The sequence below is a fragment of the Oreochromis aureus genome, linkage group 20, assembly GCF_013358895.1.
Source record: "Oreochromis aureus strain Israel breed Guangdong linkage group 20, ZZ_aureus, whole genome shotgun sequence".
NCBI lineage: Eukaryota > Metazoa > Chordata > Actinopteri > Cichliformes > Cichlidae > Oreochromis > Oreochromis aureus.
The window spans coordinates 26,772,566-26,789,790 of record NC_052961.1 but is presented as its reverse complement, the minus strand read 5'-3'; the positions used below and the strand labels follow the sequence as shown (position 1 = coordinate 26,789,790).

The 17,225-nt window shown below is 38.5% G+C and overlaps 1 protein-coding gene across 2 annotated transcripts in view; it reads right to left on the bottom strand.

Moving 5' to 3' along the window:
* nphp4 (nephronophthisis 4) overlaps positions 1–17,225 on the bottom strand; it is a 163,234-nt gene that overhangs the window by 132,018 nt on the left and 13,991 nt on the right. Inside the window, exons 1-3 of one of the 2 annotated variants that reach the window (XM_031755240.2) lie at positions 9,860–9,913; positions 8,202–8,371; positions 7,773–7,837 (exon numbers count right to left, since the gene is read on the bottom strand). In XM_031755240.2, coding sequence (XP_031611100.2) covers positions 7,773–7,837; positions 8,202–8,371; positions 9,860–9,874 — 250 coding nt within the window. In that variant the 5' untranslated portion in view covers positions 9,875–9,913. Of the gene's footprint in view, positions 1–7,772; positions 7,838–8,201; positions 8,372–9,859; positions 9,914–17,225 lie in introns of those variants that run through there. The other variant, XM_039604039.1, reaches the window with a different exon arrangement.

Here is a 17,225-nt window from a genome sequence, read left to right as displayed (position 1 = left end):
AAACCAATTCCTTTTATTTTGACTTTTTTAATTTGTTTTCTTTAATCAGAATTTAGAGTATACTCTAAATCAAGATCTAACAGTTTCCTAATGTGTGTGCATTAAATCATAATGACATTGGTGATATAGCTAATTACTCAGGACTATTTGGCAGAGCTATTCAGCAGGGAATTTTTGAGTATTTTGGGGGGTAATTTGAGCTCCCAGACTATTAACTAAGTAAGTAGATTCAAATCCAAGTCATCTGACAAGTCCAAATTTCTCTCTCAAGCCTCACATCAAAGGTTCTATTAGCTGCCAGTACTTGTCCACTCACATTACACTTAAAAATTTAAAACATTTATTTTATCTTAAAATGAATTCTAATAGGCCTGTAGTGATTCATCAAGTAAGTCAGATTACACAAAACTGTTGATGCAAATTCTTTGCTTTGCTGCCTCATTTAAAGCCACACAACAATGTACGGCTCACTGGTCACTGTCACCACCCGATCCCACCAGAAACCCAGTTGGTTCTACGCATGAGAGAAAAATGTCTGTATTGCGATTACTGTATTATGTGCACTGTCGTTTTATTTTAAAAAGACGTCACAATAATAACATATTTTTTTACTGTCAGGTGGCAGCATGGTGGCGCTGTGGTTAGCACTGTTGCCTCGTAGCAACTCCACATCTGCCCGGGGCGTTTCTGTGTGGAGCTTGCATGCTCTCCCCGTGTCTGTGTCTGGGTACTCCAGCTTCCTCCCACAGTCCAAAGGGGTTTAGTTTATTGATGATTCTAAACTGCCATTAGGTGTGAACATGAGTGTGAATGGTTGTCTCTCTCTCTCTCTGTGTGTTGGCCCTGCGACAGACTGGCGACCTGTCCAGGGTGTACCCTGCCTCTCGCCCTATAGTAGCCTGGATAGGCTCCAGCCAATGTTGATGCAAATAGGCACCAGCCTATCCTGGCTACTAGAAGAAGTTGATGTAGCTGCGACCAGTGCTGTGTTTAATCAGTTAACAAGAGATATAACAGCAAGAAAAACCTCAACATGATGATGACTTCAACCTAGCTCAATTTGAGCCTCAAGGAGTTGCATCCGATAAAAAGCACTGTTTAATTTCAAACTAAACATAGCAGTGATGAAAGCAAACACTTCTGTAGCATTTACAGCAATAACTCTGCTGAAAGCACTGAAAAACCTCCTTTTTGGCCACAGATAGGATTTTTAAGTGTGTAATTGACAAAATCTTTCATGACACAACCTTTCTATCCCCTTATGCTCAGACATACACAATAAATTAATGCATCATGGCTTCAAATAAGGCTATGCTAATGTGAACACAATGTACCATCTGTGTGTCCTCTCATCACATTAACAGGTCCCCAGAGCAGCTCTCGATCCTCATTTCAGTTTTTCTTCTCTCTGCGTCTTCCCCTTTTCTCCCAGTTGGTTGAGAGGAGAAGCTTAGATCAGGCCAATGAGCATACTGCCTCCCTTCGTGCTTTTATCCTTTAAGACTTTCAAAAGCCCCACGGCAACTTCCTTCCTTTCATTTTTCCTCCTTTTCCCATTTCCTGCCTCTTGACCCCGACTCCAGCACAGGAAAATGGGGGGGGGGGGTTGACTTCTTCGCTGCCACCATTTTCTCCTGTCTTAAGCTCTCTCCAATTCAAACTGTATAATGAAACTCAATACGGAAGGACAATTGTACGCCTTTTATATGAACTGTGTTTTATAGACTAGAGCAGTGTTTAACCATTGAAGCAAACTTTATCTTCAGCTGGAAGATGAAATGTGTGTTTATCTAAGGTGACATGTTTTCAGAGTCATGAAACACTTTTATTTGTCTTCTCTTAATACGGCCAGGCTGCACTAGTCTTTTTTTTCCCAACATCTGACCTTATTTATCAGATAATTTACCCTGATGTCCATTTCAATTATATGACAAGAATTAGGTAGGTGTCTTTTATTTACTTTGCCAGTGTTTGTTCAGCAAAAAACAGAAGAACATGAATAAAACCATTCTTAAAAAAGAATTACATTTCATCACATTATGACTGAGGTACTTCACCCACAGGTGGCGCTGGAAGAGTGAAGTTGAAGTTAAAGCCAAAGTAGCTTGGGCTGGTGTGAAAATACTTTTGTCGTATTAATCTTTTGCTTTGTCTGCATCTTTGCTCCACTGGTTTTCTGATATAAAGGTCACCAAGCCTATGCCTAAAATTAGTAACAATTTAAGCGTATGTGGTCTAGTAAAAAAAAATCTAAATGTCAAGACAATTCACATACACTTAAAGAAAAAAAAGATGCTTGCTTACACAGTATCACGAGTTTCAAATGAGTCTAAAGTGTCTTTCAGCATTTCAGAATAATATTTCTCCCCTCATTTTATCACTGAACACTGCAGGTGCTTCACATTTAAATAACCCAGTTTTGCAATCCCCATAGACTGTATACAGAAGCCCAGTGTGGCATCTCATATTGGTTTGTGATATCCGTTTTGAAGCCTGAATTTTAGCTCATCACTGTCACAATACTTAGATCATATGGTAGAGCACTTAGTTAAGGTTTTGCTAGAAATCCTGGTTAGTAAGATGCATCTATAGACTGTATAAGTGCATCGCCAGACATATCTGGTAATTGTTAATAGACATATAGTTAAAAAAACAAGAATTTCACTCACCAAAAGTGGAGTACAGACTTTTTATATGGACTACAAAAGTAACCGAACACCAATTTACATTATTTGACAGTTATAATAAAAAGACCGACACAGCAGACATAGTTGAGAGCACAAGTTCACTGACCAGAATTAGCTCAGCTGAAGCCCAGCAGAGCACTATTGCTACAGCTGCCTGTCTTGCCATCCATTTTACTCAACCAGAGGCAGACAGCCACTGGTTATATTGGCACTAGGACCTGCAATACTAGGCATTCATTATCTTTATAAAATTATGTTGTTATAACAGACTGTGAAACGCCTAAATACATCCTTTAACCTTTACTTTCCATATAAACATACACAGAACACAATGTACTGCATGTGTGGGGCTTTAAAAGCTCACATTTATGTTTCAGTGGTTTTAGGTGACAGTTTGCAAATAACTGATATTCTTCACATCAGTGGATGGGTAGCTCTGTAAAAATGCCAACTTAAAGTTTTCTAGCATCAAAAAATTGCATGTTGAATGGGCTTATAAACTTTCAGAGCGTCAGTCAGTGAGGACTGTCAGTTTTAAATGCATTTCCCCCTTGCTTGGTATGCCTAATCTCGTAATAAGTTATATTAAAGAAATGAATCCTCTTTAATTAACTCAAAGTAATAGTGTGTTGGTCAAGTAAAAGCGTAGCATGACCATAATGTCATTTGAATGTGGCTGTAGAAATCTGTCACAACCTTAAATCCCATTTCTTTTTCTCCTGTCCAAAAGCACATGAACTTGAATTTGCTGACATTTGAGATTGATTGGGTCCATTTTCAAACGTACGCTTCACTCACTCTTTCCACTGATTTATCTTTATTTTTACTTAGAGAAGAATCCCATGAATGCATTTTCCCATGAGAAATTGCAAAAAGGAAACAAATGTTGCTACTGATTCATTTTAAGGCTTTATATTGTGATTTAGCAAACAATTCTCAGTAGATTGTTTTGACAAAGGCTGCATTTTTCCCCGCAAACAGTGGAAAGAATGCTTGTCCGGCTGAGTGTGCCTACAGATAAAGTACAAGTGGTGGCCTCAAAAAGAAAATTAGCACTATTGTGTATAGATGGCTCAAAGTTTTCTTGATGTTTTTGAATAAGGCAGCTTCACACAGTATTTACACACAATCACAAACACATAAATGGAAGCAGTACAAGGTTTAATACATCAATAGACAAGAGAAAAAAATACTACAGATTTTTTTGTTTATTGTAATTTTTTTAAGCTTTTAGCCCTTTCATCTTTTTCCCCCCCAAAGGGAGAGACTATGTAATTCCATTTGTTCATTTGTCTTTCCGTCTATCTGTCTGACATGATGCTCAAATTTTGTGTGATGGTTTATACCCATAACAGCTAAAGGTGATTTAATTTAGGTGAAAATCGGGTCAGGGTCACACACCAAATGTGAAAAGCTTTATATTATCCACATTTTTTCATGGATCATCTTCAAACTTCACAACAATATACCAGGCCTTGGGGGGCATGAGTACCTCGGTTGGCTTAAGTGTTTGACCTTAACCTTGATCATTAGCTCCCAAGGTCAAAGTTGACCTTGGAAAAAAATTAAAGACACCAAATTAACTATAAGATATAGATGAAAGGCCATGGCGAGAGCTGTATGACACACTTTCTATTCTGATAAAAGTATTTGATAAAGTTTCCCAAAAATCACACACTGCCTAAAACCATCACCACTTCAGCACCATGCTTGAGAGCTGGTATGAGGTGTTTGTGCTGATATGCTGTGTTTCACTTTCACCAAACATGGTACTGTGTATTATGGCCAAACATCTCCACTTTGGTCTCATCTGTCCAAGTGGCATTGTTGCAAAAGTCTTTTGTTGAGATACAACTTTGCTGCCAGATTCTTTTTTAGAAAGAACAGGATTTCTCCTGGCAACCCTTCCAAACACGCTATTACAGTTCATTCTTTTCCTAATTGCACTGTCATGAACTTTAACATTTAACATCCTAACTGGGGTAGCTCTTGGGTTTTCTTGCAATTTCTGAGCTTTGCACAAACTGACCTTGGGGTGAATTTGCTTGGATGTCCACTTTTGAGAAAACTGTAGCATTGCGCTCCAGACCAGCAGGCTGTCAAAACTTGTTATTTTATTCAGATGGTCACACTTACTGAAGATCAGTTAATCAAGTGTATCTATATAGCAACACCTGCCTGCTACTTACCCTTTTATTCCTAATGGAACCAGTAAGTGTGCTATTATTTTTTCACAAGACTGCATAGAGTGCATAGAGATGGAAAAGTGATACGTTTGCTGTGTGTGGTCATTTCTGGACTAAAATGTGTGCGCCCTTAAGCTAGCAGCTTTTATAATTACTGTAAGGAAACACCCTCTAATGGTTGCTATCAAGCAAGCATTAGAGGGTTTATAATGCTTGCTATCTCTTTAATATAGCAGACGTGTGGAAATCCAGCCATTTTTTATTTAAATTCATTCATTTTTATTTAATTCAACTTTTAACCCCAGACTCATTTGCAACACATCAAGACATAAAAAAAGATATTATCCTTCTCCAGAGCCACAGTACTTTCAAAAACAAAGTCAGGGAAATTACATAATGTGGAATTGCTAATGAATGAAGGGTAAAAAGAAACATCCTCTAGGGAATGATTTCTCATTATAATCCTTCCACACCATAAGACATGAATGGCCACTATAAGAACGTGTTTAATTCACTTCTGCACAAAATATTTTTAGACACTTATTTAAAAAATAAAATAAAATAAAATAATAAAACCACTCCTAAGTATTCCATGTCACCCAGCAGATAGGGACTGTGGGTCTCTGTCAGAGTGGATGAAACTAAAAGTTATTAAAAGTTAAGAAAAAAGGCTTTGGACACAAAAGAGCTACAGCAGCAGCAACATGGCTCTTAAAAGAAAGAAGCAACTTTCCACTAAACAACAGGCTTATGTTTAATAATTCAGAGAGCAGAACAGTCCGTTTGAGAGGAGGTTTTCTAATATTCATGTGACATGATAGCCAAGACAGGAACTCTGGCTCTCACTGGGCACCGTGTTATTCATACTGTGAGGCACGTCTGTTTTGTAATTCATAGCCTTGGCTTTAAGTCAATCAAAGACAATTCTAGATCAACCCAGTGCTTTAGCAGAAAACGCAAGAATTATCCAAAACAACTCTAAATCTAAGGTAAACCGGATAACCAAAACTGTCAGCTTTTACCAGGGAGCGAAAACCTGCACTTTGTCTCAAAGGGGAAAAAATGGCCTTAAAAGAAAACATCGAGGTCATATAGTCAATAACCCACTGACCAAGTGCTACCTGGGAAAATATTTTCAAGGTGATGAAGGTCTTGTCTGCTTCAAATGTGTGGCTTAAGCAGGCTTTAGGGTCGGTACAACTGCTGGTGTCAGACACCCCCTTACATCACACCTCTCTAACATCAGGTAGGGGATGCCTCTGTCAGCCTATATAAGTTTGCAAAATTGATGACTAGATCATCTACACTAAGAAATGCCCACTCTGGGAATCAGGTTGTGTTAGACCTTCTCTTTGTCAATTTAAAAAAGGATAGGGTTATAAAAAATTATGTCATAATGTACTAGAATTTATTTAATCTGTCTCTTTTTCCATTAGCACTAAAACAGTTTTGAAGTGGAAACATTTCTCCCAGGGGAAAGGATCAAAAGTTGGCAAAAGCATCTTAAAACAGGACTTTCCAAGCCTGCCAGGAGTGGCTTCACCAGAAGGAAATCCTGGAGCTTGCCCTTCTTTTGCACAAAGGTGCAGCTGCACCCTTCTGTGACCCATGGTCCCAGAGTCACTTAAAGTCTTTGAGTGAGGATTCTACCATGTAATGCTTGATGTTATGTTAATAAAACAACTGTCAGCTTGAGCACTGTCCTTGAAAACGATTCATGTCAATTACTCGATATTACTGTAGATGGACCTCGGAATTGTAATCTGTCAAAAATGACATGCTTAAAAAAAACTGTATATATATTTTTTTTATTATTATAACTCTACTGCCTCTGCTGTAAAGTGTTCTTCTCTTTCTAGTCCTCGTTCTCAGTTTGTTACACACACACCTTTGTGGCACTTTGATGTGATCGACCAAATGGAAAATATTTCTGAAAGTTTGCGTCATGATCACTATTTTTAAACAAGATTCAAGCTCTGAGAGACCATAAAAAATCTTTATCATCATTACAGTATGACGTGTGGCTATCTGTCACTGCCTTTTCTCTCTTGAACACCCTCTTTCATGAAAGCTGACCAAAGTGCTATCTTTATGCGATGGTACCTGGCTAAAAAAAAAAAAGTTCAAATACTAGTTGACAAATGACACATCTTTGCGTCACTTTACATGGCAGAGGGCCCACACAATGCCTCCTGATGTCCCATCATCTCACTATAATTACTATATCTCTGATCTCTATTTCACATTTGGTTGTCATTCTCTATTATACTGTTTATCAGCTGTAACTTTTTATTCTAGCACCAACTGCAAACAACTGTTTGATTTTCCCCACCAAAGACTTCTTTAGTCATCAGTCAAGTTTTAGTATCACAGTGTCACTTTAGCTGACCTAAAATAACTACTGCAACTATTTTATTTTGCTTCCCTGAATTTTGTAGCTCATAGTACAGAGCATTTAGTTTTGTGAGTTAGATGTATGCAGATTGACTCTGTACAAAGAAAAAACTGACAGAACAGGTCACCACTACCATAATGGATTCAACTTTCCAAAGGTTACACCTGATGACATAATCCCTTCAGATAGTATGAGCAGCAAATGAATCACTGGCAGAATGCACTTTTTGAACAGCACAAATTTTTGTAATGTAGCCAAGTTCAAAACTGTTCAGCTCAAAACATTTGGTTGACAGCTGTTTCTCTAACCCTAACCCCAGCTGAAAAATAAGTGGGTGTCAAAGTTTTACGTCAAAAAACAGGTAGATTCGCTGGCCTGGAAGTAAATACTGCGAAAGACGACATGCACTGTGGTCTTAGCAGCTTTCAGGCCAGAGTATTCTAGCAAAAAATACCTAAAGTGAATACACCTGATAAATAGATAGTATGAATAAAGTATTCTTACAGTCAACAGTGTCCATTATCAGGGGGTGAAGCAAGGCTCTTGGTGATCCGTGATGTAGATTCAGCCTAGGACATAAAATAACACCAACACCCATGACTTCACACGTAAAGAAAACTCCTATAGATCCCCACATAACAAAAACACACAGGCTACATAGAATTCTACTACTTACCAACATAGCAAACCCTAGTTGATTTAAACACCTTACACACAATAGTAGGTCTACATGGAATAAAAAGCCATATCTATATGTTACACATGAAAACTGATCTAAAAATTTGAAAGACCAAGCAAACTAGGTGAACTCTAAGTCCCTGGATAATATTCTGGCAGAAACTCTTTCACTCTAAATACACCTGCTCTTTAATAATCTCTTCATGAGAAAGTTCATTAATCCTCTGGCAGAGGAATTAAGAATGGACTAATCACCTTCTCTCCCCATCAGCAGCTGGGGTGTCTGGCCTGATGGTGAAAAGCTCCAGGACAGTGAAGCCTCGTCCCAGAGCCTGATGAGAGCAGTCTGGTCTGGTTGACAATGACACCAACTCCAGAACCAACAGTGTGCTGGGTAAAGTCAAAGACGTATGGACATACAGTACCTAGAAAAACAAACACACGGAGTAAAAACAGGTTCCAAAATTAAGCCAAAATGAAGGTGGGATTGTATTAATAGATTGTATGTAAAAATAACATGGCCAATGATTTGTGTAAACCTGGTTTTGCCTCTTCTTAAGTGTTGGCCATCATCATCTTGTTTTGTTTAGTAACCTATGTGTGGCATCCAAGGTGTAAATTTCTATATAACATGGTACAATGGCAGCAACTTGTCAATCAAAGACATCTGGGATCTAAACTGTACTACTTAAAGAAGACAACAAAACTTTCAAATCACTTAGGCTACATTCACACTGCAGGCGAAAGCACATCAAATCCGACTTTTCTGACCCTATGCGACCCATATCCAATAATGGTATGACAGTGTGAACGGCACAAATCCGATATTTTCAAATCCGACCTAGGTCATTTTCGTATGTGGTACTGAATCCGATACATATCTGATGTTTTAGAAAGCGACTGCTGTTTGAACGGTCATGTCGCATTAAATCCGTCTTTTACGTCACTGACACAAGACAGACGCCAATTATCAGCGCCGGAGAAGACATCGTGAACGCTTCCTGGCCATCCAGTGTAGATGTTAGTGAAACTGTTGGGAAGACAACGTTGGAGAAACGTGAACATTTTATTTGTACTGTATAATCTGCAGATTCTGACAGAAATCTGCAACTATCCTTTGAAGCACCGCTCCTCTCTAAAACAGCAATAAGGATCATTATTAGGCCATATGTAAATAACAAAATAACTTTATAACTTAAAGCAAAATTGGGAAAGGTAAAGTCCGAAGTCTTTATATTAAGGGCCATCAGTCATACAATACTGTTTGGTCTGGGTCTAAACAGAGCGCGTTGTGTGTGACGTCTTCTTTTGCGCATGCAGGCTGCTTTGAGGGTTCACACTAGAGCGCATTTGCTCTCACATTTTATTTTTAGTGTGAACAAGCAGACAAAAAAATTGGATTTGATCAAAAAATCGGAATTGAGCATTAAGACCTGCAGTGTGAACGTAGCCTTAGCTGATGAACAGTGGCATCTGCAGGTGAAAGGTACCCCAACATTTTTTGTCCTCCTTATACTTCATGGCTCAAGACATGGTTTTAAAGTAAATTACAGTAAACACTGTATGCAAATTAATGCTTACATTAATACTATATTAATAAACATTTGCATTAAAAATGTATTTTACAAAATAACTATTCCAAAAAGTTATGAATATTAATGTAATAAGTGTAACAAGTAACAGAACAATGAGAATAATAACTGGGCAAGGAAGTGACTTTAATACCCATTTTTAAATATATGTTCCAAGTTCAGCACAAAGTGAAAGCATAATGCAGAAAGTACTAAGCTCAAGATGGTTTGTATGACATATATAGTTATAATAGCCATTAAACTGTGTGCGTATGTTGAAAATCACTTCAGGGAAATGACCTATAAACAAGTACAGATGGTGTACAATCCCCTGGTACCTACTTCAGCTTGAAGCATCAAATGTTGCTGTCATTTCAGTTACTGCAGTACAAAGATAATCAAACTAGGAACAAAATACATATTTACTATTTGGACTATGAAACCGGGATCCCGAGGACACTGAGAGTAAACAGCTAGAAACATGAAACTGATTTACCACCAGGTTGGTATGATTTCCTTACAAAAGTACATCATTAAAAGAAATTGAAAGTTGCCATGACTACACAGCAGTTCTACACATAGTTGTACTGACTAAGATTTTTTTAAGGCACATGGCTTCCCTCTCCCCAGGTCATTAACTCACTTAAAAAACAGTGAAAAAATACCATACCACATAAAACACACAGTACAGAGATATTTAGTGTGCACCCGGTATGCATTCACTTCAGATCACTGTGAATGAAATCAATGTGGCTATTAACAGCCACTTCATATGGCAAGAAATAAAAGGTACATAAGTACAAAGAGAAAGAAACAAACAAACAAGCCAGCAAGCCCTACACATGGTACACAGAATAAATACGTCAACATGCAATCAAGCTTCATCCTTGAATAATATTGACAGGAAAACAGTAACAGCTGTACAGGTTGCTCACAAGCATATTTCTTTGATTTATTTAATTGCTTTGTAATTGTAACAGATTGCTTGCCTTCGTTCCAATCACGATAGCATACATCTTGTTAGATGTTTTTCTTTATTTTAAAAAGACTTCAAAATTTCTACCATTTACCATCTTTGGATTCTCTGTGGTCACTCCAAGCACATCTGTGTCAGTCTCCATATTGCAGGTCTCTAAAAAGAATGAGCCAAACATCCTGACCAGAATACCTGATTGGCAAATCTCACATTCAAGAGGAGGGAATGTCCCCTGATAAAGAAACTCTATAGGATTATGCAGGTGAGGATGACCTTGGTTTTTTTCTTTAACTAGTTCAGAAGGGACAGTCAAACCTTCTGGGATTCTATTTGTAGTCTATTCCAGGTAGGTGCAATTGTTTATGGACTCTGAGGTGCCATTCAAATTCGAAATAACAGCCTACCTACAGCAGAGCCACACTAATTTACATGCACAAAGGCCTGAATAAGATAAAGAGGCCCACAAATTCTCTCTGATCCATTCGTCCCTGAGCACAATAAAACCTGTTGTTTTTCAAAACCATAAAGAAGAACATGACGGCATCAAAAGAAAAAAAAAATGGTATAAGTAGACATGAGCTATCTTGAAATATAGAACCAATTTCTCCCAGCCTACTGAGGCAGACCCTGTTCATCTTTAGACCCAGCTATCAGCCACCACAGAGCCATTTATTCAAATTCAAAGCCTCTGAGGCATTCCTATTTCGGCCACATCGCTTTTATCTCTATGCACGGTGAGTTTAAATGACTTCTTTTCCAAATACAAACACTGGTGAATACAAATGTAAAACATGGGAAGTAAAGGTACTTGTCTATCTGTGGTTTGGTTTAGTTATTTGTCTGCTTGTATCTACACCCACTAGTCTTTGCCTCATCAACAATGAAGCTGGCACTTACAGAATAGTGTGGTTCACAAACTGGTGTCTCTGCTAAAAAAGAAACTCAATGTTGGAAGAAATTCAACAATGACATATTTCCCTTTGCTCAAAGCCTAAACATAGAAGCTCAGAACTGCTGAGGAAATCGTTTTGATCAACAAGCTTCCAATGAAGAATTTTAGAGAAACTTGTATGAAATTGTAAAAGAATCAATCTGTTTTAATCCAAATCCTCCCTTATTCTCAGTAATGATGGTGCACATTTCCTCACTGAGCATTTATTCTGTTTGCTGAGCTGGAATTCAGACAGATATTTTAGCAACAACAAACACTGGCTGAGCTGAGAAAGTAAAAATATCCTACATCCCAAGATGCATGTCATTCAGTATTCATGGACTGAAAACTTTACTTTCACTCAGTTTATTTATTTCCAACCTTAACTCCCAAATCAAAGCCTCATTTTTGAATGAACTTCTTTTGAACCTATCCCCAAGTTGTATAACAAGACATTTTGGGTTTGGGGGGGGTGGCATATTCTATCATGTTCACCCAAGTTCCCTCCCACCGTGATACTGTAGAATCTGCATTGCGGTTAAAGATGCAGTCCCCAGTCTAAACCAATCCAAATATGGACATTGTTCATGATGAATTTCCAGTTCAAGCTTGAATTCCTTTTTCATACACTCCAATGCTTTGATACAACTCCAAATTGATTTCAGTCCAGTCTCTGGAACAAAAAAAATCCCACTTCATGTCCCCATAGAGCAAATACCTCCCATATTCAATTTGCAATTATTCAGATTTACAGACGAAATGTAGTCAGAGCTAAAAAGAACAGCCGTGACTGATTGAACATTTTGAAACAGACAAGCTCAACTAAAGATAAAATAGTAACAAGTGTTCTGACTGATACTGCTGTAGCTATACTGAGTCTTATTTAAGTCATTTTCTAGTACAAATTCACAGGTGGAGCGTTCTTTGCTCGTCGGTGTTGTTAAGATCCTGCTCCTATTATCACTTGCTTACAGGAGATACGTTTACCATCAATAATCAACAATAATAAAACAATTACTCTTCATACAATAACGGTGTGATAGTTAGTAGTGTCTCCTAATAAAAAGAAAGTCCTTGGATCAAGGTCCAAGGTCTTTCTCTGTGGAGTTTGCATGTTCTCCCTGTGTCTGAATGAGTTCTCCCCAGATACTCCGCCTTCCTCCCACAGTCCAAAGACATCCATGTTAGGTTAACTGGTCATTTTAAATGGTCCCTGAGACTGTATGGTTATCGGTCTCTGTGCATTAGCCGAGCAACAGATTGGCAAACTGTCCACAATTTACCCTGCCTCCTGCCCCAAGACAGCTCCGCAACCCTGAATTGCATAATAATAGTGATGGCTGGATGGACTGTTTCTGCAACAGAACCAAAGTTCAAACACTGTATAAAATGTATATCAGAAAAAAGACAAAGACTTGAAAATCTTATAAACCCAAATTTTATTTACAGTAGAACATAGAAAACATATCAAGTGTTTGAACTTAGAAAATGTATGATTTTAAGAAAAATATTAGCTTGTTTTGAATGGCAAGCTGGGCATATCTGGAAAGGCATCATCAATGCTGAGAGATTTATACAACATGTGCTCCCATCCAGACAAAATATTTTTCAGGTAAAGTGTTGCATATTTCAGCAAGAGAATGCTAAACCACATAACCACTGCATCTATTATATGAGCATGCCGTTATAGTAGCAGTCTGGGGGTTGAACCGGTCTTCGTGCAGTCTTGACACTTTGCCAGCAGAAAAAAAATGTGTCACAATATGAAACAAAAAATATGACAAAGCGTTTACACTCAACCTTCTGTCCATCACTTTGAATAAAAACACAGCCATCTCTGTCAGGGTGGGCCAAATAGTGACTTGTTTTTCCACAGGAGCTCACTTGCTCCTTTGCTCCTTACAAAGGTAGCAGTGACAAATACCAATAAAACCTGGACAAGTATACCGAGCAACCAATTGGCCAGTTGTACTTGAGGCTACAGCCTTTACTTTATCAAAACTTAAAAAGGACAAATTTGAACTCTGTATGTTCAGCCCCATATATGGATATATATGTGTATTATGTTCCAACCAGCAATTACACTGCCACATCTCTAAGTTTGTACTATCTGCCATCCAACATAATAGCAGTTCTTTCCCCACAACTTTCACTTCAAGGCAGTGTTGTAAGATCTTGCTCACAACGCCATGGGAACACTGGGAGATGTCATTGAAAAAACAGCTTGCATCGGCAGCAAAGCCAGGCGCAGCATATGTCGGCTCTAATGAGAGGTTATACTCTGCGGCAACCGTCAACAGAGCAGTAATCGATTCTCACAGGGGTAAATATTCAATGCCCATAACTTGAGTAAAGAGGGAAGAACAGAAACGGGATGACATTAAAACATCATCAGCACAGAGGCATGTGGCTGGAAGTCACTGTCACTGCTAACAACAAGCTTGTCTGCAGCTTCTGGGGAGGTTTTCTGGGACCTCTTTGTGGGTGACAGAGAAGAGGCAAATGAAACCATGAAAGACTGATGATGCGAGATTTAAAGCTATAGAAGAAAACACAGAACAAGCAAGATGAATTGCTATATTATGGGATATGTTTATATTTAAAGAAGCTGAATACGCACTAGTGACACATTTACGACCCTGTCTTTGCATTGTCAGAGTATAAAAGCTAAAGCTAATTCTTCTTGCCCCCTCGAGGTGGTCATTCAACTGTTCTACTGGGGCAAGCACTGAGAGGAGTTTCACGGACAATGCACAAAAGAAAAAGGCTACAAATGAGCATTGGTTTTGCAAACAGAGGTCCAGAGCAACTGGAGTATAATTGACATGGACCTGTTGTTCAACCATTGGAGGCTTCCCAAAAGAAAAGCAAACAGGGCATTTCCATTTAGCCCACACACTGGCTAGGAGCCTGGGAACAAAAGTGTAAGCTACCTGGGATTTAGCTAACCAGTCAGTTCCCTATGTCTGCATGCCTGTGTTATTCGCATGTAATGCATGTACCTGTAGGTAGCTAAGCTGACTAAAAGTCATTGTTATAGCTAAACAAGTACAATGAATCACAACTAGGCGATGCAGTAAGCTAGCACACATATACATTTAACCCTAAACTTTACATGTACAAGTAGATGTGCTGTATACCATATGCTATTACCCTTGGACTTTCCCTGTTGAACTCAAAGTCATACAACTCAGTTCATGAAGATTTATGAAGTTAAGCAAGCACATGTGCTCAGGGAGATTCTTAGCTGTAGTGCTTTGATACAAGTTTTGGCAGCATAGCCAACGCCTTGAGGTAGAAGGAAGAGAGGGAGCGGGAGAAAGAGAGCGCAAAAGCAAGAGAAACGCAGCACATCATTTTGCAGGCACAGAACCAGTGGGTATCAGCATCACAAATCCTCTTGGTGTGAAATTCTATAACTGTCACTAGCATAGGAGAGATGAGAGATGGTGGTGCGGATGATAGAGAGGCAGAGAAAATGACAGTGTTAGAAGCTTTGGGCTTCCTTATGGCCAGTAATGTCACTGATCGTTTCTGGGCTGGTAAGACTGGTATGTATATGTGTGACAGACAAAAAACACTTTCAACAAGAGGTCCTCACAGGTCCAAAGTCTGTTGAATATCAACAGGACAGATATGTCAGCCATCATTCTTCGTCTTCAGGAAACGATCATCTATGTGAAGCACACTGGGCTCCAGCACAGAAATAATCTTAATCTTAATCTTAATCATGTTATGAAAAATTATCACCGAATCCAGCTGCAGTGGTTTTTGTTCCTGGATAAATGTGGAATTGCATAAGTGACTAGCACTTATACTCTTACCTTTGCTAAAATAAGCTTTTGAAAATTTACATAGTTCTTAACGAGTTTATTAAATCATCACCCACTGTAAGGTTTATATCAATATTGGTAATTAACTAAATCATGTGTGGAGTTTGCATGTTCTCCCTGTGTTTGTGTGGGTTTTCTCCAGCTTCCTCCCACATTCCAAAGACATGCAGTTAGTGGGGATAGGTTAATTGGTAACTCTAAATTGCCCATAGGTGTGAATGTGAGTGCCAATGGTTGCTTTCTCTATGTGTTAGCCCTGCGACAGACTGGCGACCTGTCCAGGGTGGACCCTGCCTCTTGCCCTAAGACACTAGGATAGGCTCCAGGCCCCCACAACCCTGAAAAGGATAAGCGGAAGAGAATGGATGGAGTCTGTTATGTCTGTAATGTTTAATCCAACAGTAGGTGTGAGCTCTTTAATCAAAATGATATTTTTATCCATGAATTTTTAGATTTAAACAAGGTTTTGACAGATTTTGTTAAATATTTGTGTCTTGCTGTTCATGACAGGTGGCCTAATAAATTTGTTATGTTCTATACTTTATAAAGAAAACTTCTTTTTGGAGGCTGAAGACAGAAGGATGCAGCAAGTGAGTGCCTAAAGCTGGTGGAAAAAAGAACAAAAATTGGAGCTGATGAGAAAATGTGTTTTTTTCCTATCACTTCGCTGATGGGTTTAAGTGAAGGGGGGGGCTTGGATTGCATTCACAGTGGTAATAAATGCTGCATCCCAGGAGATGTGTAATGTGGCTAAAGTTGTTTAAAAAAAGAGGTTTGATATGTTATAAGGACAAAAAAAGAGAGGGAAAAAAACAAGTGAAGGACAGGCAAAAGCCGAGCTATCAGGCAAAGAGGACTGCAGCAATTACTGGAGAAATAGCCCAATTATGTGGAATCCCTCTGAGGAATGAGGTGACAGTGATGCGATTTCTATCCAGCAAGAACTTTCACAGGGCAGTAATTCTCAGTGTTCAAAAAGCCCAATCTTAGGCTATTTTACTACACAAAACTTTAACAGCTAGTGAAATCACTTAAAATATAAGTAGACTTACATTTTTATCGTAAATAAGAACTACATTTACTTTCTGTCCACTGAAGGTAAATGTAAATACTTTTGTTGATATGAATGTGTGGGGATGATCAAAAACAGATACTGATTATAAATTCACTATCAGGAATTTTCAATAAAGAATGCTAGAGTAATAAACCATTTACTTTTGAGAAAAGTGTCTGGTGATAGGTTTCTTATTTTTAGTTTTATTTAGTAAAATTTAAAGTGATGAAATCCTTTCAAAATGACATCCAACAGGAACAAAATGTGAAAGTAAAATATATTGCATGTGCATGAAGTCTTCTGGTACTAGGATGTCTATTGTGCTATGTTGTCCATGTCTACCTGTCTCTTGCAGCACTAAATCACATACGCATAACTGTAACTCAAATGGTGAAAGGGCTAAGTTATCAAGAAATGTTGAAGTTTTGGCCTGATCAATAACAAATTTCACAAACCTTTCTGGATATGTTTCCTACACTACTGTGCAAAAGTCTTAAACCACCCCTCAGTTCTGTTGTTAAAAAAGGAAAATAGTTGCAGCAATTCACTGAAATGTGCAACCATAAATGGCGAAGCTTGAATGGCAATATTTGGTATGACCACCTTTATTCTTGAACACAGCCTGAACTCTCCTAGGCCAGCTTTCTTGTCATTACTTTAAGTAGTCTTCAGGAATAGTTCTCCAGGCTTTAAGAACAAGATTTAAGGACAATACCATTACTCGGGTTGCTTCCGTGACATTCACAACAACGTTTGGGATCCGCACTGACTTCAGGTTCCATAATATATAAAAGCACACAACGAAAACCTCATCATCAGCACAACATTCACAATCATTTTCTGACTTCCACCATTTCGGTTTGTGTGCCTCTGTTTGCAGCTTTGTCTCAGACTCCGACAAAATTCTACAACAT